Source organism: Ammospiza caudacuta, chromosome 7, assembly GCF_027887145.1.
Source record: "Ammospiza caudacuta isolate bAmmCau1 chromosome 7, bAmmCau1.pri, whole genome shotgun sequence".
Lineage (NCBI taxonomy): Eukaryota > Metazoa > Chordata > Aves > Passeriformes > Passerellidae > Ammospiza > Ammospiza caudacuta.
The window spans coordinates 39276442-39298983 of NC_080599.1; the positions used below are offsets into that span (position 1 = coordinate 39276442).

Here is a 22542-nt window from a genome sequence, read left to right on the forward strand (position 1 = left end):
ATCCTGGTCTAGGGCCACTTGAACCACTGTCTATGGGGTGATGAGGTGGTGCAAACCTGGGCTAAGGATTCCCAGAACAAAGGCGGGACTGGGGGTGTCCTGTCCGAACCAGGAGTGCCGGGGACCCGCTGGTGATGCTGGGGGCGGTGCGAACCGAACGGAGAGTGCCGGGGACCGAACCGGGACCGGACCGAGGCTGCGCTGTCCGACACGGGGATGCGCGGTACGGGGCCGGCAGCTGCCCCCTCCCCGCTGCTCAGGGGCCGGGGCTGCACCACGTGCCGTCCGCCCCGCCCCGGCCGCCCCGCCCCGGTGCCGCCCCGGTGCCGCCGGCCGAGCCAGCGCGGATCGGCCCAGCATGGAGGGGACGCGGCGCGCCCTGCTCCGCCTCGCCGCCGCCTGCTGCCTGCTCTGCGCCCTGCCAGGTACCGGGGCGGCCGCCGAGGGGTGCCGGGGCGGGGGGCTGACCGAGGGGATCCCGCCGGTCCCGCCGCGGCAGGGAGCGCAGCGCCGGGACAGCCGTCGGGGCAGCGCCGGGACTCGGGCTCCTCCGCCCGCTGGTGGGGCTGCGGGAGAAGGGTCTGGAGAGCCCCCACCAGGGCTCCCCCTCTGGGAGCAGCGCCCCGGGCCTGCCCCCCGAAGTCGGGCGAAATGCCCTCGGACCCCGGCGCCGTCGCCCCGGCGGACGAGCAGGTGAGGCGGCCCAAGGATGCTCGGGGGGTCCCGGCTGAGCCCCGCGCTCCGGGCAGCAGCGCGGCCGCCCGTCCCGGCCTTGCCCATACAAGGCACTGCCGGCAGCGCTGCTCCCGCCGGCGGAGCCACTCGGGCTCAGCTCCCGCCCGGCGGGATCCCGAGGGGATGTGCGGGGAGGGGGCCGGCGGTCCTGGAGGGTTCCCCTCCGGCAGCATCCAGCCCTGCGAGCCTCCTGCCGCCCGCGGTGCCTCCGAGCCGCTGCTGAGCTGCCCCCGAGGGAAGCCCGGACAAAGCCCGAACTCTGCCGCCTCCCGCAGCACGACGGGACGAGGGCCCTGTGCCTGCGGGGAGAGGGGCAGGACGGATGGAGCTTTTCGGGACGGAGCAGGAGCCAGACCGCGGCCCCGGGCAGGCTCCCGGGCCGTATTTCGGCTCTGCTCTGGGATCAACGCGTCCCCACGTGGGCAGACGCAGTGTGCAGCGTGGCGCTGACAGCCCCGTCCACCGACACCACCGAGCTTTGCCGCGGGGCTGGAGTGTGCCCCAAGTCTGGGGGCTGTCACCTTCCCCGTGACCCTGGTAGTGACAAAGGCTCTGCACTTTAGGGGCACTGAAAGCAAAACGTGTTTCTTCTACTTTGTGGTTGAGAAAAACCCTTGGCCAGACCCTGGCAGATCCCGGCACCATTACTGCAGCAAGAGAGACCGGGGGTGACACACAGAAACTCAGTTTCTAATGACTAATTAGGGCTGGGAAAACCCTAGAATAGAAGCCTGTGGGGCTGAGCTCCAGCAGCGAGAGCAGCACTCAGGATGAGGTTTTGGGTGCCGGATGCAGCTGGGTTTGAGGCTGAGCCCTGGGAGCGGTCCCAAACCAGCTCCCTTCATGTGGGTGAAGCTGCGCTCCCCACAGAGTGGCTGTGCTGCGATGGGCTGTGGGGAGGTGGCCAGCCACGGGCAAAGGAAGGATTCAGGATTTCCACCTCTGAAAGGAGGAGGAGCTCTGAGCTGCCGGGGGCTGTGTTCTGGCCCCGTGTCTCACACTCTGGGCACACTGGGAAACCCCAGGGAGCCCCTTGCCCCAGCTGGCTCCTAGGAACCTTCTTGCTGCAGAGTCCGAGACTCAAACTGACAGAATGTACCAGAAATTAAGATTGCACTGGGTTTTTCCTGAGATCTTTGTTGCTTAGTGTCCAAATCCAAGATTCTCCACAGTCTCAGGAAATGGTACCTATGCAGCTGACCTGGCCTTTGCCCTCATAGCTTTTGAATTTGTTACCCAATCTCAACTGTGGTTGAAAGACCAGATGTTTTGTGAAAATAGAAAAGAGATGGAAGAGATACCACCGTTAATAAAATGCCTCTTAGCAAGCACAACCCATAATGAGACACCAGAAAATCTCACCAGGACAGTGGTGGGGAAAGGAACGGTTCACCCAAAGTCAGCAGTCCTAGACAAATTTGTCCAAAGCTGCATTTGTCCCAGCTCCAGAGTGCTCTCTGCCCTGCTCCCAGCACAGATTCCCTTTGCTCCTGCTGTCTGGCAGTGCCTGCTCCCACTCCCCATCTGGGTTTGCAGCAGGGCCAAGAGGAGCTCAGGCTGCTGCTCTCCTGTGCTCTGCCCACCCCAGCCTCTCAATGCAGCCTTTCTTCGCTGCCTGCGGAAATCCACTTCCTCCAGCACCATCAGCCTTACAAATAAAACCCCGAGTAATTTTGGTCTGGGCATTTTTCTGCCTCTCCCTCCGTGCTGAGCTGCCTTGCAAGCAGTGAGAGCAGAGCAGGGCTGGGAGAAGCACGAGCACATAAACCCCATCTGTGGGCACCACCGGGGCCATGCACACAGGCAGGCAGAGTGTCTGCTTCAAGGTCCCACTGACGATTTTCCGTGATTTTTTTCCTTTTGTTTGCCCAGGGCAAGGACAAGTGGATGGACTTGGCCCCACCCTGACAGGACAGCTCCAGTTCTGCTGCACCCAGAGCTGAGCCACAGCTTGGTTCCCTGCTCTGGGTGTTTCCTCCAGCAGTGTGACCCTGCACTCCCAGCCCAACTTTTCATGTCATGCCATCAGTCTTTGATGCCTTTTCTACACATGATTATCCCTCAGCCCCAGGGGCAGGGTGGGCCTTGTCTCCCTGCTGCCCTTCCCAGAAGGCTTGACCTGCTGGGCAGGGGCAAAGCACTCACCTCCTTCAGCTCCCTTGGCCCCATCCCTGCAGACAATGGGGAGCTGGGACAGTCTATAGTAAAGAAGCCCCTGTCCCTCCTTCCTTTCCACCTAGACCCTCTGGGTGGGCAGACACAGTTTTTGACACAGGATTTCCCTTGGTCTGTGATCATCCCCACAATGCTCTGTGGAGCAGCTTTCATAGGGCTCAGTGCCTCTGAGTCTGGGGTTACATCCTGAGCCCTGTAGGGCTGCCCAGGCCAGGGCAAGTTTCCTGATGTCCAAACTTACCCCCAGTTCTTGCCACACTGCACTGGAGAGTAGGCTGCCTGCTGACATGGGGCTGCTATTAAGGCAACTGGCTTATTAATTTCTCCTAATAATGTGAATGCTTCTTCCACTGCAGCTGTGACTCCTGAGGTAAGCAGGGCCAGGCTGTCTGATGCCAGAGCTCCCTGCTGTTGCAGGTTACACAACCCCAGAGAAGGGCAGGCTTCCCAGGCCGTGCATGCCATGGGTGTGCCCAGCAGCTTCTGGGTGAAGGAGCCTTCACCACTGCTCAGTCCCCTACTGAGGAATAAAACCAGACAGCATGGGAGTCTCCCAGGCACTTTCCTGCCAAGCAAGGTGCTCCATAGCTGTATGTGGCCCCTGGAAAATAACTGGCTGCTCTGACAGTGGTAGCTGAGCAGGCAGCCTGCTCTCCCTTTTCCCCGCCATAGAAATTTGGGATAAGCCCCCTTACCTCTAAATGGGGGATCAGTGATTGAGCTTCCTGCAAACCTGTAGGAAAGCAGTTTTTTGCATTTCTCTCCCCTGGCTGGGTGAGGAGGGTCTCATGTGGCAGGGCCAGGCAGTGTGACACCCTGGGATGCTGTTCCTGCAGGTAGTGATCAGGCTGGTGCTGTCCCAGTACTGTGTGCTATGTGCTGTGCTGTTTCTCTGCTGTTTTATGGGTTTTCCTAGTACTGAAGTACCTGTGCTTGACATTTGTAGTGCTGTTTCCAGGGCTGCTCATCCCTGTTGCTGCAGCTCTTGCTCTGCCATGCCACATTGGCTGGTTGTCCTGGTTCCCAGTGCAGTGCCATCTGTTGAGGTGGTAGCACTGCCTCTCCTTTCTGTCTCCCCGTGGTTCAAGCCTGTGGCCTGGTATCCACAGATGCCCTGAGGAATCATCTTCCTGCCTGCCTGGGCAGGTTGGGTGCTGGGCAGTCCCTCCTCAGTGGCCCACACTCACTCAGCACCCCATATCTAATCTGCCCCCGTCTCGTGCTCTGCTCGTGGCCACCTCCTTCCCGTCAGGAGAGCTGGTTTCTATTCCTGTCCCTTACCTCAGCCCTTGCTTTGCAGCCTGCCTGGCCTGGCAGCTCTCCAGGGCTGAACTGGGTGCTCAGCACCCCCTTTTCAGCCCCCCCAGTTTTGGTGCCTGCAGAGCAGCTTGCCGAGGCCATGAGGGATGCAATGAATTAAACTCTGCCATGGAGAGCTTCAGGTGGTCCCCAAGCAGGCTGCAAGGCTGGATGGGCGCCTACACCTCCTGCCTGGAGTCCTGGAGCGCAGGGAGTCTGTCCAGCCTCTCAGCCAGGATGGGGATGGGGACAGTCTGGACATCAGCCCTGGTAGGGAGAGCACTGGAGCCTGTGGCAAATGCAGCCTCTGGCACCCTGCCTCCATTGAGGTCCTGCAAGGTGCCCAATGAAGCTGAGCTTACAAAGCAGCTGCCCCTTGTACCCGATCCTGTCTCTGAGCTTGCTTTGCCTCCATGAGGGTGTTTGTTCCACAGCATCCCTGGGTGCATCTGGCACCTTCCTGAAGGGCTCCAGAAGTCTCTTCTGCTGCTTGTTTGGTTTTTTTATTATTGTTATTCCAGGAAAAGAGATGAGGCTCAGGTAGTATCTAATCAGGAGCTATTCCAGTTCTGCTTTTAAATGAAATGAAGAGCCTTCGTTTTAAATCCCACTATATGGTTTTATTTGCATTTATACTCAAGCTTTTTTTTCCTTGAAGAGATTGTCTAATTACTGTTAGTTGGTAACCATAAAATGTAATAACTGGCAACAAAAGATAATTTCTACACTTAATGCAGTAGTTTGCTAAGCAATAAGATATGACTGCTTTGATACATACAGGTTATAGTTTATGCTTTGACTTTTTAAACATTGTATTTTTCCATTTTACCAGGTTGTTTGTGAGTGGAGCTGTTACACTTAAATGGAAATTGAATTTGTTTAGTGCACCAAAATAGCATTGTAGAAGGGTTTGGGTGCCTTTTCAATGAATCAGAGCAGTGGTTTCACATGCATTCTGTAGGAAGCTGATTTAAGTGAGGTGCTATCCTCAGACAGTCACAGCCTGTGCAGGAGGATACATCAACACCAGGGAGTCCTGTTCCCATGGGCACTTTCTCTGAAATCCTGAGGGAATCCTCATTTTTGTGCTTAGCTCTCACGTGGGACTTTGCACTTTTCCCAGTGGTGGCTGCAGCCTGCACCCTGCTGCCCTGCTCTCTCCCTCAGTCCCCAGGAGCCAGCCTGCCTCCTCACCTTCATCTCATCCTAATAGGGATTTTAAAAATGTTCAAACCTACGGATTGGAGCTCCGTTGGTGTTGATCTTTGGGGAACTCAGGCTGCTGTTTCTGCCAGACAGGAAGGAGGGTGCAGAGGATGCTGCTGAGAGAGGCAGGAGGGTTGTGGCAGAAGCTTGTTGAGGGTTTGTCCAGCTGAGGCCCTGCTCTGTTATTCGTTTATCTGAGAAGCAAATAGATGGTGGGGTGGCTGCTGTGGCAGAGCATGGAGACCACGGTCCCCACCCTGTGTGACTACCCTGGCACAGCAGTGACTCTGTCCTGCCTGTGCAAACCTTCCTCAGCCCCTCGCCTGGCCCCAGCCCTGAATCTTGGGCAGGGAGCACAAGGCAGGAATGGCCCCGTTTCCTGCAGATCTGGCTTCCTTCACTCCTCTCTGTTTCAGCATAATTTACCATGTCTGTTCTGGGGCTGGAGAGAGCTTGGGTTGATGCTTGGAAGTCTCTCAGTGTTGTCAGACAATGACAGAGAGGGGTCGAAGCTGTGGGCTGATGTTCAGAGCCCTCCCTTCCCTGAAAGAGCTGGGAGTGTTTCCCACCCTTATCCAAAACAGGGGCTGCTTCTTGCTTGGCTGCATCCCCCCTCCCCTGGGACCACTCTCTTCCTTTGCCCCTCTTGTTTCCCAGACAGAGGTCACTGCAGTCAGCACAGTCTGATGGGAGCTGCTGCTCCAAATCCACCAGCCCTGCCCTAATGTGGTCTGGGATCTCTGGTTCTCACCACGCACAGGCTGAGCCTGGGGCGTTAGCACAGACACAGGGCAGGAGTGGGGCTGTAGCTAGGGGACCAGCTCTGCTTCAGCAGGCTGAAATATAGCCAAGCTCACCCCTAGTCCCTTGTCAGGGAAAGACATATTCTTATGGTCAGAGCTCTTGCTTAGAGATCCTGGGACAGTTGTAGCTGCTCTGTTATGGATTCAAGGGTGAGTGCACCTTTACCAGCTGTCCTAGAATGCTGCAGTTATCAGGTCTTGGAGAATCACAGAAAAGGTGAAGCATTCACACTAACTCTTGCCATTTGCATCTGAAACAAGAAGGACACGGTTCCCTCTTGTCTCCTGAAGCTGGTGAGGGCGATGCCTTAGGCAGTACAGCCGTGGCTTTCCTGGCATGGGGTGCAGGAAGCAGAGCTTCTCCAGGAAGACTCCAGAGGAACGAGCTCTGACCTGCGTGTCTATAGGTGACTGATAAACAGCTAAAACCATCAGCACCCAGGGACTGGGGCAGGAACAGCTGCGCTGGAGCTGGGGATTTCCCGAACTGCTGGGTACCAGGCTCCAGAGCAGAGCAGGAGCTGCACCCCTGAGGATCCCAGCCCGGGTGGGGTTTGCCGGGTCTGCCAGGCACAGGCAGCAATGCTCTGCTGTGCACAGCGCTCTGCTCTCCCCTCTGCCCCGCAGGCTTCCTTTGCGTGGCAGTAGGTTGTCCTTTTGGATGGATTATAAAACTGGCAAAAAAGCTGTGGCATTGCAGCAAGGCCCTTTGGAGGAGTGGTTTTATTTAAACTGAAACTGAAATAAAACTCACCGCTTGTACCTTTTAGCACCTGCAGCTCACAAGGAACAAGCTGCACCTCTGTGGGATTCCCCAGGTGCTTTGCTTGGTGACTGTGCTGGCTTTCGATGTGCCCTTACCCCTCAGGAGCTGACAGATGGGTGATGGGAATCCTTTGTCTGCCTGTCCCCGGGTGATCAGGATTTACTCAGTCTTTTGTTTCCTTGGCCATTCTAAGTCTCTTGCCTTTTCTATCTTCCTACCATCATCTCTTAATGTCTTGAATTTTTAGAATGTTAGTCTGGATTAGGCTCTCCTTTGTTTCCTGAGCTGGGTGTGCTGTGCTAGGCTGGATGATTTGCTAATTGAGGTGCCATCAACACTTGCCATACTCAAAACAGTCCCTTGTTCCTCACCTGCTAATTTAAAATCTCTTCTGCAATTCTCTACAAACCAGGTTTTTCACACCGCAGTGCTGTGTTACACCAGAGTGGCTCATCCACCCGGGAACCATTTTCTTTAGCAGTGATGGTCACTAGATAATTTTGTGGGAAGAAGCCAAGTGGCTTCTCCGAGAGAAGAGTTTAGGAAATGCCAGTCCCAGTGGCTGTCCCTCTTGCAGACAGCAGGAAGCTGTGAGTGCAGCGGACTGGGGGGACCTGCTTGTTCCCATAAACCCTCCTGTCCCACAGCACCTCGTGGTAGGCATGCAGGGAGGTGTCCTGGTGTGTAGGACCCAGACTCATCTGCCTTCCCTCCTTTTGTGCCTAAAATCACCCATTTCCCCCCAAGTTCAGGCTATCTGGGTTCTGCGGATCCACCAGAAATTCGAACTGGGTTCTGCAACGAACTTTGCAGTTTGAGGTTGGTAGAGACACGAAGAACCCATTTCTCCTAAAGACCCTCACCCATGGAGCTGCTTGTAAAGACACCCATCTTGCCTATCACTTTTCTGGTCACAAAGTGGCATGATGGCTGCAGAGTTGCTCAGGCCTTTGTGCAAGACAGCTTTCCACAAATCTTTCTTCTGCATGACTCAAGTCATGACTTGCCACCCCATGAGAGGCTGCCCGGACACAGGCCAGCTATTCAGAGCAGCACATAGCCAGGCTTGCCACTGGCCAGGCACCTGGGCACCACCTTTCCTGTTTACCCCGTGGTGACAGCAGGGCTCTGTCTCTGGCAGGGCAGGAGCAGGCAGTGGGTGTTTACTGAGCAAGCATCCGCCAGTGCCCAGCCAGCAGCCGGAGCAGGTGGGATCCCACCCTGTGTTCAATAGCAGCGCTGTGTTTAGGGCTGGGAATTGTCACATTTGGTGGCAATGCCTTTTGGTGCCTGGTCCCAAGAAACCCAGCATTCAGCTCTTTTCCTTCCAGGTGTTATTGGTGTATCCTACACCTGAGCTCCATGGCAGAGCAGCTCGCTTTATTTGGAGGCACCTTCTGCCCATGCACGTCTGGATCCAGGAGAGGCCAAAGGGAGCATCACTCAGGCCTTTGGTCTTCATGTTGAAGTTGCCCCAGCTGGGTTCCCTGTGAGAGCTCGTTCTCTGAATGTGCTGAGCAGGGCTGTGCATCCCTGCGGGAGCGCTCCTGGGGCTGGGGCCCCGGGCTGGGGAAGCACAGCTCCATCAGGCTGCTCAGGGCTTTGAATTCTCCAGCTGGTCAGGGTACTGCAAAGGTCTTGAGAGAGCCATGTATTGTGTCTTTTTTTAGGGTCTGTTAAGTGCTGTAGCTGGAGAAAAGCTTTGATAACTCTGTCTGTTCTGAAGAGCTTTTAAAAACTGCTGAAATTTCCCCAAAACAGTATAAGAATGGGCTGCCTGGCTGGTGGATGAATGTTTACTGCTGACAGCATCTGCATTGGATGCTTTTTCACTGTGGGGAGAAGGGACATGATGATGGATTTCCTTCACTACCTTTATTTTTTCTGTAATTAGCTCATCAGTCCTTTGTGGCTTGGATAGAAATTTTAACAGAAATTGTCAAAATATTGACTATGAGACGTTTTTTAATTGGAGAGTCCATCCCGATGTGGCTACATTTCTCTGTTTTCTTCCTGTTTATAGCCTGAAAAACCCTCACAGGATCTGTGTAAGAGCCTTTTGGCTTTCCTCCTCCTGTATGCTGTCACACTGTCTAGCAGCTGTGGATCTGGGGTGATCTTTGTTTGCTGCAGGTGCCCTTCAGGGAGGCTGCCCCTTTTTGCTGTAGTGGGAGGCTGAGTAGCTCCCCATTTCTATGACCACAGTTGTATTTCATGGTGGTGATGTGTTCATAAATAGCTCAGGAAGGCAGTTCCCATGGCACACCCCAGCCCTGTTAGCTGTAGTACTCTTGCTGCCCATTTCACCTTTCCCTCCAGCAGAACCCCACACTACTGCCAAGGTGACTCACGATACGTGCTTTACCTTTGCCATCCACAGTCTTTTTAAATATCACTTTTCTCTGCTTCATTGGGCCAGGGGAGCTAGAGAGTCTTCTTCCACAATTTCCTCATTTGCATTTTTTCAGCACCACTTTTGACTCTTTCTTAATGAACCAAAGACTTATCTAAATTTCTTACATAATCAGGTCTCAGGTGATACTTTTAACAAACCCAAATCCTCTAAAAACATTTAAAAGTTGCTCAAGGATAGAGGGATTGGTTGTGCTGACCCTAGAGAACAACAGCACAGGACTGGAGAGACAGGAGGGTAAAGAAAAAGTCCCCCTAGAACAGGTCCCTGCCTCAAAACCAGGAGGACAGAGGAGCTGTTTGAATCCTTTCTCAGGTGTGAACCTGTGCTGGATTTGGAATTAAGGGGATAAAGAAATTCCATTTCTGTCCTTCCCCCCTGTTTGTCCTCTCACTGTGGGATCTCTGACAAACTTCTCTGTTCCACAGCAGAGGGTCAGCAGACAGCAGAGGCCTTGGTGTCACTGTCACCTTTTCCTAGCACAGCACAAACCTCGCTTCAGCCAAGGGAAGCCTCTGACGTGCCTCCAGTGACTGCTGCCATTCCTCAGCCAGGCCTGGAGAAAAACGCAACTGCTGCAACACTCAGTGCCACAGGGGCCCAAGCTACAGAGGTGGAGGATGCCTTCATCCCCTCCACCCCCATGGCAGGCTCCAAGGCAGAGAGACTGCAGGCTTCTACCACTGCCAGTCCTGGGGACATCACAGTTACACATCCTGAGCATGACAACATGAGCTTGTCAGCCAACAGCAGCACTGAAATCCCCTCCCCTACCCTGACTGCCAGCACTCTGGAAGGAAACCAGCCCAGCCATGAAGCCACAGAGCCTTTCAGCACAACTGAAGAGACGGATGATGCCAGCAGTGCAACCCCCACGCCTCCTCTGAACACTGGGCCGGGTGAGGTTTTGCTTTTACTGCCTGTGCACCAAGTCCTGCCTCAAGGATGCACAACCTGGGAATGTCTGAGCACTCTCCTGCTAACTGGAGAGAGGAAGAAGAAGGGAATGAGACACTAAGCAGAGCCAGTTCAGTGCAAATTATTTGCAAAGATGTTAGTTCAGCATCCTCTTTGCAAACCTCATTAATTCTGGTGTTAATTGTGCTGGCTGCTTTCTGATTGATTGTGTGCAGGGACATCCTTCATATGTCTAACTGAAACAACATGCCTTAGCAGCACTGCCCAGCTGGGCCTGTCTGGCATCAGGGCTGGGGGCTCAGTGGGAGCCTCCCTGGAGAAGCACACCCTCCCTTAACACAAAACATGGAGATGGGCAAGCACAAGTGACAGCTCATCCATCCAACCTTGGGAAACCCTACCCTACCTTCAGATCCCTCTGGGCAACATGGGGACTGATTATAGGGTCTGCAATCCCAGTTTTGTCTATCTTGGGGTCTGCCAGGCTGTCACACACCCCTAATGCAAGGCAGATACTGACTGATCACTGATTTACATGGTGTTCATGCATTGTTTTCCCTGGCTCGTGTCACATGGTCCTGCTGTTCTGTGACAACTGACACAGCCTCAGGGGATGCTGCTACCCAGTCCCTGGGCAGCCCCCTTTGTGCTCCCTCTAAGGAGGGATGGGAGTCCTGTCCCAGTGTCTTGCTCTGGGGTGATCCTCAGCTGTGTGTAAAGTTGTTTAAGCTTGTCTGCTTGTCCTTTGTCCCCAAGGACAGGCCTTGTGGGCCCAGCTGAGGCTGGCTGACATTGCAGATTGGCACATATGAAAACTGAGAGGACGTTCTAAGCACTGTGGGTTATAGTGTGGCTCAGCTGTGGCTGTGCTAAAGGCTCTGCTTATTTTCCAAAGGGTTGACAATAAGCTGCTATTCCTGTAGTTCCAGCAATCTTTCTTACACTCTTGCTTCTATCTTGTCCAGTCCTACAGAACAGTGTGCTTGCACTGGGTCCTTTGAAATAACTGCTTGTTCCTATTTTGCAGCAACAACTAACAGCTCTCAGTCAGGGCTTTTTGATGGGCAGACCCCGAGGCCTACAGCAGCAAGGTCTGAAACCAAGGCAGGAACGAGCCCTGTGGGTGCCACAGAGGAGAGCACTGTGGAGCCCAGAACCTCCTCTGCTCCCACCTCCATTGTACGGAGCACGTCCTTTGCTACTGCCTCCAGTACTGTGACAGTGACACCCCTTGTGACCAGCTCCACGCCTGCCAGCACAGCTGCCATCCCCACCAGCATGCCCACACTGGCACAGTCACTAGAGCCCAGGCATGAGAAGACTTCTGTGTTGGATGTTGGTGATGATAATTCAGGTAAATGCTCTGCTTTTAATGGGCTGCCCAGGGAGGTGTGGAGTCACCATCCCTGGGGGTGTTTAAGGAAAGACTGGATGTGGTCTGGTTGACAAGGTGGTGTTAGGTCATGGGTTGGACTGATAATCACAGAGGTCTTTTCCAGCTTCTAATAGATTCTGTAATTGTTTTGTACCTGTTCTCACAAAACATGGCAAAGTGCTGCAGGTACCTCAAATTGCCTCTTGGTTGTACTGAGCAGAAGCAGAAAAGACAAAGCTTTGCTGTTCCAGCCCTTGAGGGCTCTCCTTTGGCCTCATTCCCTTGGTCTCCTTGCAGAGCTCCCCAGTTTGGCCGGTAAAGCGAGGGCTGACCCCTTGGTGATCACTGTGATCTCCGTGTTCATTGTCATGGTGGCCATCCTGGCCCTGGTGGGATTCCTGCGCTACCGCCAGCACAACAACCGCACCGAGTTCCGGCGCCTGCAGGACCTGCCCATGGTGAGTCTGCCTCCACCAGCCCCCCCTGGGCTGCCTGGCCACTCACTGCTTTGCTGCTCTCCTCCATTAGCAGTGCTTTGGGTGTTTGCAGCAGCACCAATGCTGATCACACGCTCCTGTTCCTCCTTAGGTCCCTCTCCTTCCATCCAAGGTTTGAGTCAAGACAGCAAGTCTCAAGGCTGGGCACTAAAGAAGCTCTCTGCCTTCCCCTCACTCTGCAGGGGAACGCTGAGAGGTTAGAGAGAGGAAGGAGAGCTCCATCCAGGCTTGTCCTGAAATGACACCTTCCTGCCCTCTCCTCCTGTTTTTTGATATATTTGCTTTGTAACTATGACAAAGCAGATTTGATGCTCTGTTCCAGAGAGGTTGTCTGTTTGTCTGTCTGTGTTTGACCCTTTGGGAATATAAAAATATATGAGGGTTCCAGAGGCTGGACTAGCTCTGGGGAAGCTGCAAATAACTCCCTGAACTTTCTGGAACAGAGGAGTGCTGCAGCTAAGCACGCAAGCTGATGCTGTTTCAAGCTGAGTGGAGTTTTCAACAGCCAGAGTTTTCCACATCCCTGCAGCAGGCAGGCAGTTCCTGCACACACCTCTTCTCTCCAAATGCTGCAGCAGGAGGGACACTGACAGCCCAAAGATCCAGGAGCTGCACAGTGCCAGCGTTTAGGTGGATGGCTGGGCAGATGCCACGCTGTGAGGTGTGGCTGAGCAGGCTGTGCTGCCTGCACAGCAGTCTCCCAGGCAGGGACCATGATGCCACCATGCAGACATCTCATTAAAGCCCCTCTTCTCTGCTTCTAGGATGACATGATGGAGGACACCCCTCTCTCCCTCTACAGCTACTAGGCAACCAGGCTGTCTGCTGCCCAGAGGAAAAGGCCTTGAGGACTTGGTCCCAGACGATCTGCTGAGGAATGAGGGGCTGTGATTTGCACACAACTGAAAGATCCTTTTCAGATGGTTTTTGGTTTTAGACATTTTCAATAGGTCAGTGTTGAAGTTTCTATGCTGCAAATCAGAGCCCAAGTCTGACCCTTTTCTCCAGGCTCTCCTTAAAACAATGCCCTGAAGAGGTGTCTCCTCCTTTTAGTGTGGCAACCAATTAGCCAAGACAGCCCTTGCCATGGTGTTCTGCATGGATCTCCTCTGTTGATCTTGGTGGCTGCCTTCAAAGGAGGTGGGCAAGTGTTTCAGACTAGGGCTCTTAACAGTGGTGGTGTCAGCACAGTGCCAGCAAAGGAGACTGCTGTTTTCTGAGGAAGCCAAGGATGTGGAAATCAGTTCTCTTGGGCTCCCTCTTGTTCTGTATTTTTAAGGTTGTTTCTTTTGGGGGTTTTCTTGCACTTTTGTTTTTGTTCCTGTTTCAGCTTTAGTCCCAGGATTGGCATTGCCCATCCTGAAACACCTACAGGAGGATAAAAGACTACTCTGCTTCCTTCCTAGATGCATACCTTTTCAACCAGGGAAAAGTGTTTTGTGGCCACTGGAGAAGTGCCCCTGCTACTTGATGTTGCTTTGAAGTTGCTGGGAGGAAATTGAACATAATGTTAGCTTAACTGAGCTTGACAGGACTCAGTCTATTGCCAATTAGACACACTAATTTGGTCTCACCACAATTAGGAAACCATGTCTCCTACACTTGATGCTTTTGGCATATGTGTAAACTCCTTTCCCAGGCCCAGTAAATGCTTTAGTCCATTTCCCTGCCTGGGCTAACACAACCCTTTCCTCAGGTACCTCCCATTGTGCTTCTAGCCTCTGGTTGCTGGAAGTTGTTGTACAAAGCTGGTGCTTTGCTCTCCCTCCTGTGCTATGCAAGGCCAGAGCTCCTCTACTTTCTGGTGTTGGTCTTTTGAGCCAGTTGTGTCTTGTCATGAGGACAGATCCTGGATGTAGGTGCCTTCCTCCCCTTCCTTTCTTGGTGTTATGCTGATTAGATTCTGCACTTTTGCCTCAAAATATCACTGCTGTAGACTGCATCCAAGGCTCTTGAGGCCTCTCAAGGAAACCCATAGACCAGAGCCTCTGAGTGTAAATCAGAGGAGCTTTTGGTGCCCTTGCCTCAAAAAGACCAGAGTGTGTGTGACATGACAATCTTCATGTAATTACACCTGCTCCTGTTTTCTAACTCACATTTGACTGCAGGAAAATGGAAACACTTGCCTTCTCTAGAGTGTTTGATTTTTGACTAAGCCAGTTGCTCCCTCAGGATACAGCAAGGGCTAGAGTTTATCTGGCACATTGCTCTACAAGCCTCAGTTTCTCCTCTCCTTTCAGTACAACATCACTGAACCCCACAAAGGACAGATACCAAGCCTCACTTGCAAAAGTACCTTTTTTCCCAGTGCTCTTAGTGGTTGTCATAGCAGGGTACGGGATAATTCCCCATCAGCTGAGCTCAAGTTACCTGGAAAGCCCAAAGATGGAGCAGAACCGGTCTGGGTCAAATAGATGAACTGGGCAAGCCAGCAGTTCCTCCTCCCTGTGCTGCTGCTTCCAGAGTGGCTGACAAATGGCTGCACTGCAGTTGGGCTTCAGTTTGGCCTTCCATCTGTGTATTTATGCCCAGTAAAATAGGGAAGAGGGTTGGTTCTCTTCTACGATTGCATGAGAACTAAAGAGCAATTGTCACAACTCCAAAGCTTTTGTATCAAGCATTGTCTGCACAGAGTGATCTCCCTAGCTACAGACTTGTTTCCCCTGCCGGAGGGCAGGGTGCTGCTGGCTTTCGGCACCAAGTTGGCAAGTTAGTGGTGGAAAACAGAACTCCATCCTGGCTGGAACTGGTGCAGGCTGGCATGTCTGGGAAGTGTGTCTGCACACAATCAAAAGGGCAGAGGCTGGTTGTTCTGGTTTCCCATGCATCGCTGTGCAGGGGAAAGGGGTGAGGAAAAACTCGCCCAACACCAAAGTGCAACTTTGTTTGTAAAATATGTTGATAGTGGATTTTTTTTTTTCTGCAATAAAGTTACAAATGCCAAAAGTGTCTCAGTCCTCGTATTTTCATTGCAAACGTGTAACTGAAAAGCTTTTATAGATGAATCCTGTGATAGATAAACAGCAGCAGTTTGGGGCACAAAGACTCACAGAGCTGATAACTAGAAAATGCCAGACAGCCATGAACCATGGCTCTGACAGCTCAGAAGGACACCACCCCCTGCCTGTGTTCCTTCTTCTCAGGGTCATTCCTGCTCTGGGTCGAGTGAGATTAATATGTATACAGTTAAATTAGATGAAATGTGTCTTAGAGAACCACACTAGACCAAATAATGTAATCTACACCTTTAGACTCTCTTCCTTTGCCTCTGATTGGAGATGTTCTCATGTTGTCAACTGTAACCCCAAACCTTATTTACAGAAATATCCTGAAAGCCAGCCTAATCCAAACCTAAGTAGTATCTGTCATGCTTCTTTCTGTAGTACAGCAGACAAAACAAACTGGAAGACACATACTTTCTTCTTAGCTTTATAGCTGTTTTGAACTCTTTGGAGCTCAGACCTGCAGGGAGGTAAGCGCTCAAAAGCCCAGGTTCTGCTACAGACCTACTAAGAGTTTCCTAGCTGTTAAAATTCTTTGGCAAAATCAGCACATGTCATAGATTGCTTGTATTAAAGATTTCTATTGCAAAAGCAAAATGAGGTGAGTGAGACTTGTTAATTGTCTTATGCTCTTTTCTAAAGAGTTCTCACTACAAATCTAGAAAAGCAAATCCTTGGAAGATCTAGAGCAAGGGAAGAGCAAACAAAGACTTTGTAGCCTAGCAAAGAGCTTGCTGAGTAATCTGAAGACATGAGGGTGAACTCTAAACCCTGCAGAGATTTCAGTCCTGTCCCAACACACAAAACAAAACAAACGTGCCACAACTAAGCCAGTCTTCTCAGGTCTAAAGTCAACATTAGTCTGGTGGTTTATATTGGAGTGTTCTCTGCTCTGCCTTTTTACCTCCAAACCCACTCAGAGCTGATTCATTCTCTGCACAGCAAATGCTTAGCTGCCTTGTTGGAGAGGCAGCAGCAGGACAGGCTTGTGCAGGCAGCCAGCCCTGGGACACACAGAGCTTTGTGCCTTTGCCCAGCTGAGTTCTGACCTTCCAACCAGACCATGCAGCCTCTGAGGTGGCCAGGTTTGGGATGGAGCATGGGCCACTTGTGTGGGCTTCACCTTTCCTGTGCAGTCAAAAGAACTAACAGAACCAGAAAACAACTGTTGCCAGCTCATGCATTTCTCCTTGAGCACAGCTGTTGCCTCTGATGGGGTTTAGTTTTAATGCCTCTTAGGCTAAGGCATGATTGTATTACTAATTAGCAAGGGACCAAGAACCAACCTAATCACTTGGGTTTAAAGTTAAATAGAAAGGAAAGAACCACAGGTAAAAGAAAACCAGAGTTTGAGACCCATCTGCCTCCTCTGACCTTCCCTCCTCCTCTCTCCAGACTCATGTTTTGAGGGGAAGGGGATCTGAGAAGCTGAAAAGTGACAATCCTAGAGCTGCTGTGCCCTGGGCAGGGCTACCTGTGCTCTGTGCCATTTCTCTGCCCACTCAGTTGTCCTTCACGTCTCAGGGTCTGGATTTTAGCTTTAGACACTGTATTAAACCATCATGTCACACTGCAAGTCTGTGAATAAGCCTACAGAGGGTGTTCAGGGACAGAAACTGCCATGAGGAGCACTGGAGTGGACAAGGCAGTGTGTGGGTCTTGTAAGACAGATCATCCCATAAGGATTTCCCATGGATAACAGTCAGCCTCATGTGCTTGCTACCACTTAAAGCAGAATGAAAAAGGCTTTCCACTGATCCAGGGAGCAGGAGTACAGAGGCAAGCCAGGGAGGCAGAGCAGTAAATTTTCAGTAATGAAGACTATGAAATGATGCAGAACCTGAAAGATTTTACTAGCCGGTGTTCTTCTTATACCCAGGGGAGAACAGAAATGCCTACTGTCATTTCCCAGACACCTGTGAAGGAAACAGGAGGCTGCTCACCTCTGCAGTATTTATACTTAATTTTCTATAACTACATCAAATCAGTATAAATGTGGATTTGTCATGGGGGAAGGAGGACAGTTTTTCTAAATGCACCTCCTGAGCCTCTGCCCATGACACTCATGTTCTTGCTACCTCTGCTTCACTGCATAGCAGAAGCAAGACAGGAATCTTATATCCAATAATTCCTTTCCATCCCCCACAAAGAAAACAAAAATCATGCACTTACTGTCCATAAAACAGCCAAATTTTCAGTCCTACTGATACCTACCAAAGTGATAAGCAAAGCTGGAAGACCATGACTGCAAGTATAAAAGTCTCCCAGCAGTCTCCCAAAATTTTTTGTGGTTTGGTTTGTTTTAATCTCCCAGAACTTTGTAATGTAATGATGGGCTTCAAAGTTCCCCACCCAAACACATTTGAATGAAGACTCTTCCTCACTCTAAGACCAAAGGGGTCATGTTTCCTCACAGACCTGAAAAAAATCAACCTTCATCCAGAGCACAACTTCAAAACAATGTCAGAAGATAAAGCACTTAAAAGCTCCCAGAAAAGGACCTTCTAACTGTGCTCTTGAGAGAGACCTTGTGAACTAGATCCCCCATCAGTTAATCCTGCAACATTAGTAAGGTTTTATAAGAAATCATTAACAACTACATGAAGGAAGCATAGATAGGTTGATAATCTTGTGCATTTTAAATACAAAGGGATCGATTTATTCATCTGCCTGACAGCCTGCACTGTCTTCCTTGGTTTGTTCTCACTTCCTGTCCAATAAGTGCACTTGAAAGACACACTCAGCACATCTCTGCTTCACATGCCCCAGCAGTTTAACAATGGTTAGCCTCAGTTCCTCTGTAATATTTTTCCTATTCAATGACCCATCAGCCAAATAACCCCCTGAACCACAAAACCAGCTTGATCTTGATCAGACTGACAGTGGTCACAGCTGCAAGAAAACAAGTACATGTTTGTTCCTACTGTTCAGCTCCCTCTCTGTTTACAGGTAGACCAGATTCCCCACCCTCAGATCAAATAAAGAGCTAAGTTAGTTACCAGAGGTATCCTCCCAGTCATAAAACAGGTCTCCCTGTGATGAACTGCCCAGAATTAATATATCCCTGCAGCAGAAGCCTTTTGCTAGCTCTCTTTGAACTACAATGGAACATCTGTTGACAATCTCCCGCAGGGTAACTTCTCTCCTCCCCTGTTCTAATCCTCTCTCCCTTTCAGAAGTACACATCAGCTGCCACAGGACAACTCTCACAAGCACTGGAGTGTTTCCTTTCACTGGTATTTCCTGGGACCAGTAGGAAGAGGGATGATCAGTCAGCTCTGATCAGTGTTTTCTTCAAAATTTGCTGTTATGCCCAGACTCTTGAAGCTTTCAATGCTGAATTACATGTTCTGCTTGGAACAAGACAAGATTCATGGGTTCTTGAACATGACTTTCAGCCAGATTTGGACACTCATTTGACTGAGAAGAGTTTTACTGGGGACAACTGCAAAATTAGCACAGTGTTCCTTTGCACTAGTACTGGCTATGCCTTCTGATCACACAGACAAATAAACACAGATAATTGCTTCCATTTCCCTTCTGATAATCTTAAGGGCAAGATGAGAAATTTTGGCCACTTTTTCAAAAGGATCTCAATATTTTTAGGTGGAAGGAAATTGTGGACAAAACTATTTGTGGCTGTCTAGCAGAAAGGGAACTTGCTTTCAAAAAGGATTTAGAGAAGCACTGGGAAAAGATTTTCCTTTGTTTTACAGAGTCTAAGCTGGTGTCATTCATTCACCTCTTCCCTTCTCCTGCAACACACAGCAATTATAAAATTAAGTTATCTCAGAGGGAAATGGAATAAAAAAAAATTCAAACCACATAGGGAAATTTCACAGAGCCCTTTTCTGCCACTGTGGCACTCTATTCTCATAAAACAAACCAGCAACCTCCCCCTTGTGAGCGTCATGGAATTTTCTGTTCAAATAACAACATTTCTCCACCTGTTTTGTGGCAACAAGAGGAAGCATTTACCAGCACTTGTCAAGTCAGCTGCTCCATATTGGATCGTGACAGGGTAAATCTATGGTCATTCTATATCTGTTCTGTTCCTGCTGTGCATAGTCTCCCTAAAAGGAACAATCCAAGCTCAGCTCTACATCCCAGAGCTTTACATAGCCAACAGTGTAAGCACAGCCCAACATAACACAAAACTTACTGTACAGCTGGGAGAAAAAACCTAAACATTTGAAGGCATTAGTAGAGAAAATACACTAAATTCTCTCCATTTGTTCTGGTCCACCAAGTGAGAGCTCAGAGGACAGGATCACACATCCCATCCCATGGGAGAGGGCTGAAGCAGAGGACTGCAGCTAGGGATCCTCTGACCTTGGAGGGACAACCCCACTGTAGCCAAGCACCACAGCATCTCTCTCTGCAAGCCAGCTGGCAGCTGCCAAAGCTGACTGACAAATCACAAATCAGGCCCTGCACCAGTGCCTGTCCCCTGCAGAGAAAGAGCAGAGCACACAGAAAGGGTGGAAGGGGCAGGTCTGAACAAGGGGGCATGAGATGGCAAACAGCAGCTCAGGTCTCTGGCAGAGTGTGGGACTGTGAAGTCTGTGAATGATTCTCAGAATGGCTGTTTCCCTTCCTGGAGCTGCCCCCCTTGGATCAGCCCCACACCTCACAGCTTCCACTTGTGGAAAATCCAGGGCACAAACAAGTCAAGAAGAGTTTGCCCACCCAGGGAAGCCAAGATCCTTTTCCATGTTTTAGTTGTTCCCAACAGTAAAGAGTGCATCTTTTAGTTAACATTAAAGGTCATGCAGCTCCAGCCCAGGCAGGTCATTGCTGAGATCATCACTCCAGCTATTTCCAGCCACTTCTCCAGCACCAGCTCCAAACACAGCCTGGAGACACATGTACAATCTACACCAAAGAATTATCCTTCCCCAGCCTTCTCACCCTATGTGCCAGACCTGAGCACAGCAGAGTCTGTGTCTATCCCCTCCAGCAGTGCTGCTTCAGTGTTCCCTGCAATTGTCTCCAACCCTATTTAAAACATCCTCATTTATCTCCCACTGAAACAGAAACACCAACCAGCATCCTCACAAGCCATGTAAACTCAAATAAAACGAGGTGCTCGTGGTTCCAAGTGTCCTAGGCTAGCCAGCTGCTCCTGGGTGCCCCTGTCATGATAACTCCTGCAGGTTTCTGATGCTACCATGTATAAATACTTGCTACAATAGTACAGCAACAGGCAATGAGCTGTTTATTATTAAATGAGGGGGTTTGCTTGAAGGTCTGATCAGTAAATTCTGTACAAGAGTCCCCACCCGGCATGTGCCTCAGAATAAATGTTAGAGAAAAGCTTAACCCTTTGCTGGGATGTGCAGGCTCTTCAGGCCCTGCCCTAACAGCAACCTGACATGTTACAACTGCACCTACAAAGCAGTTAATTGTAGAAGGTTGGCTAGTAAAGTCTGAATCAGCAGGATTAGTAAATTGGAAAAACAGCACACAGGACAGTTTAATATGCCTTACAGCCTCCATTCACAAGAATCTTAAGCATCTTACTAAAGTAGGGCATGAATTTTTTTATTTTAAAGGAACATTAGCCCTTTGTTCCTGATTTCTTTTAATGCTAAGTGTTAATGCAAACACAAGGGGGTTTTATATCCTAAAAGCAAGGCATAAATCCAAAAGGATGAAGAGGCTGAGAGGCAAACCTTCTTGAAGTGAGCAATTTTCACCTTCTCACTGGCTGTGTGTCAGCACCAAAACAAAAATGGAGCCACATTAAAAAACGGTATCTTGGCACTGTCAGAGGAAGTGATAAGTATCATAATTGGCCCTCACATGCAGCTTTTCATTATCCTGACACTACATGGGGAGGAGGATGAAAGAACAGACAGGCACACACATGTTACCTCTGTCTTGGCATAGCAATGCTGCTCTCAGAACTAAGTTTTAAATCTGGCCCAAGTGCTAGGCCACTACTCCAAACTGTGCTGTCTTCCTGCCTTTAGGCACCTGATACTCAGCCCTACCAGTAAAACTGGGCCCAGCAGGAGCCTCTCATCTGTGTGACATCCAGAATGCCCTGAACAGCAGAGCTTTGTCATCCACAGCACAGCCAGAAAACCCTTCCAGGTTCTTAAGATGCTGAGGGTGCAGGATCCAGCCACACTTACCTGCAGGCACCTTCATCTCCATGGCACTGGAAAGATCCTTGGAGCTGAAGTGTCTGGGGTAGGAATCTCAGCCAAAGATGGAGAGAACCACATTGCCTATCTCAGCAAGTTCTTGCTTCTCTCTAAAAGAAATGAAAAAAACCCAGAAGATTAGGCCAAAATTTCAAGGATAGACTTGCTGAGTCTAAGCATCCTTTGCCTACCTTTTGTGACACCTAGAAAAACTGCAGTTATTCCAATTTAATAGCATTTTCTTATTCTTACATGGCTACAAGCAGTGGCACAAGGCAGCAGAAAACAGGTTCCATGACAGGCAGGAGAACATATTGGCAAAAATGTTCAGACATTGGAATTCACCTGTCTGTGGCACCAATAACTCCAGCCAGCTCCACATTGTTCAGGTTTAAACCACGAGGAATCAATCAGCCACCTCATTTCTGCTCTGAGTCACAGCCACAATGCCAAACCCTTCCCAGAGAGGGGTCAGTTTGTGCTGGAAAGGGACAACAGGACACCTGACCTTACCACGAGATCTCTAAATCAGAGGCTGGAAAGCACATCCCAGACTGTTAGTAACGTTGGAGTAAGTGTGAAACCATTCCTGTGATCTCTTCTTTCCCTGCAGGTGCCATGGATGTTACATCCTTCCAGAAGAGACTTTGCACTTGATCTTTCAGATAAGAGACTGTAGATCTGACTGAAGGATAACACTGACAGTCCCTGACACTTGGCAATGCCTGCTGGAGCAGTTACTGGGGTGAGGATGGGGTGGCACCACTTTGGGGGGTTTTCATGAGCTGTGCCTCATGCAGCAGAAGGCAGCTCTGCTGAGCAATTCAGTTGTGTTTTCAGAGGTGAATGGGCTGGCAGCAGAACCTCTGCCTCCCCACCTAGCCCTGATCACATTGTTCTCTCAAATGTGCCAGCACAATTTTTTCCTGCAGCAGCTCTGTGAAGCACACCACTTCAGGGGAAAAAAAAAACCCAACAAAAAAGCCCGAACAATGACGCACTTGTTAGAACCAGCTCGGCTCCCTGATCAGATTTACAGCACACCAACAACTGCTGTGGCAGAAATTTGGGAGGCGATGTGCTGTGAGGCCAGGGCAGGAAAATGCAGAGAGATTGGAACATTTTAAGCTGATGTTGACAGCACAGACAACATCTCATGAAATCAGAGCTTAACAGGTGGGAGGGTGACATAATAAGGGAA

The 22542-nt window shown here is 50.6% G+C and overlaps 1 protein-coding gene across 2 annotated transcripts; it reads left to right on the top strand.

Moving 5' to 3' along the window:
* The first annotated feature begins 346 nt into the window (after positions 1-346).
* On the top strand, positions 347-15136 carry LOC131560126 (mucin-5AC-like). Of its 2 annotated transcripts, none has more exons than XM_058808793.1 (5): positions 347-425; positions 9826-10296; positions 11343-11669; positions 11988-12148; positions 12952-15136. In XM_058808793.1, exons 1-5 carry the CDS (start codon positions 359-361, stop codon positions 12994-12996), a joined length of 1071 nt encoding a protein of 356 aa, XP_058664776.1. In that variant the 5' UTR covers positions 347-358; the 3' UTR covers positions 12997-15136. The 2 variants fall into 2 exon arrangements, with proteins under 2 accessions (XP_058664776.1, XP_058664777.1); XM_058808794.1 differs by lacking the exon at positions 12952-15136 and adding an exon at positions 12279-12445.
* The last annotated feature ends 7406 nt before the right edge of the window (positions 15137-22542 follow it).

Coding starts and splice junctions, on each gene's coding strand:
- LOC131560126 (XM_058808793.1), top strand. CDS start 359: ATGGAGGGGACGCGGCGCGCCCTGCTCCGCCTCGCCGCCGCCTGCTGC. Junction 10,297..11,342: donor TCCTCTGAACACTGGGCCGG/GTGAGGTTTTGC, acceptor CCTATTTTGCAG/CAACAACTAACAGCTCTCAG. Junction 11,670..11,987: donor TGTTGGTGATGATAATTCAG/GTAAATGCTCTG, acceptor GTCTCCTTGCAG/AGCTCCCCAGTTTGGCCGGT.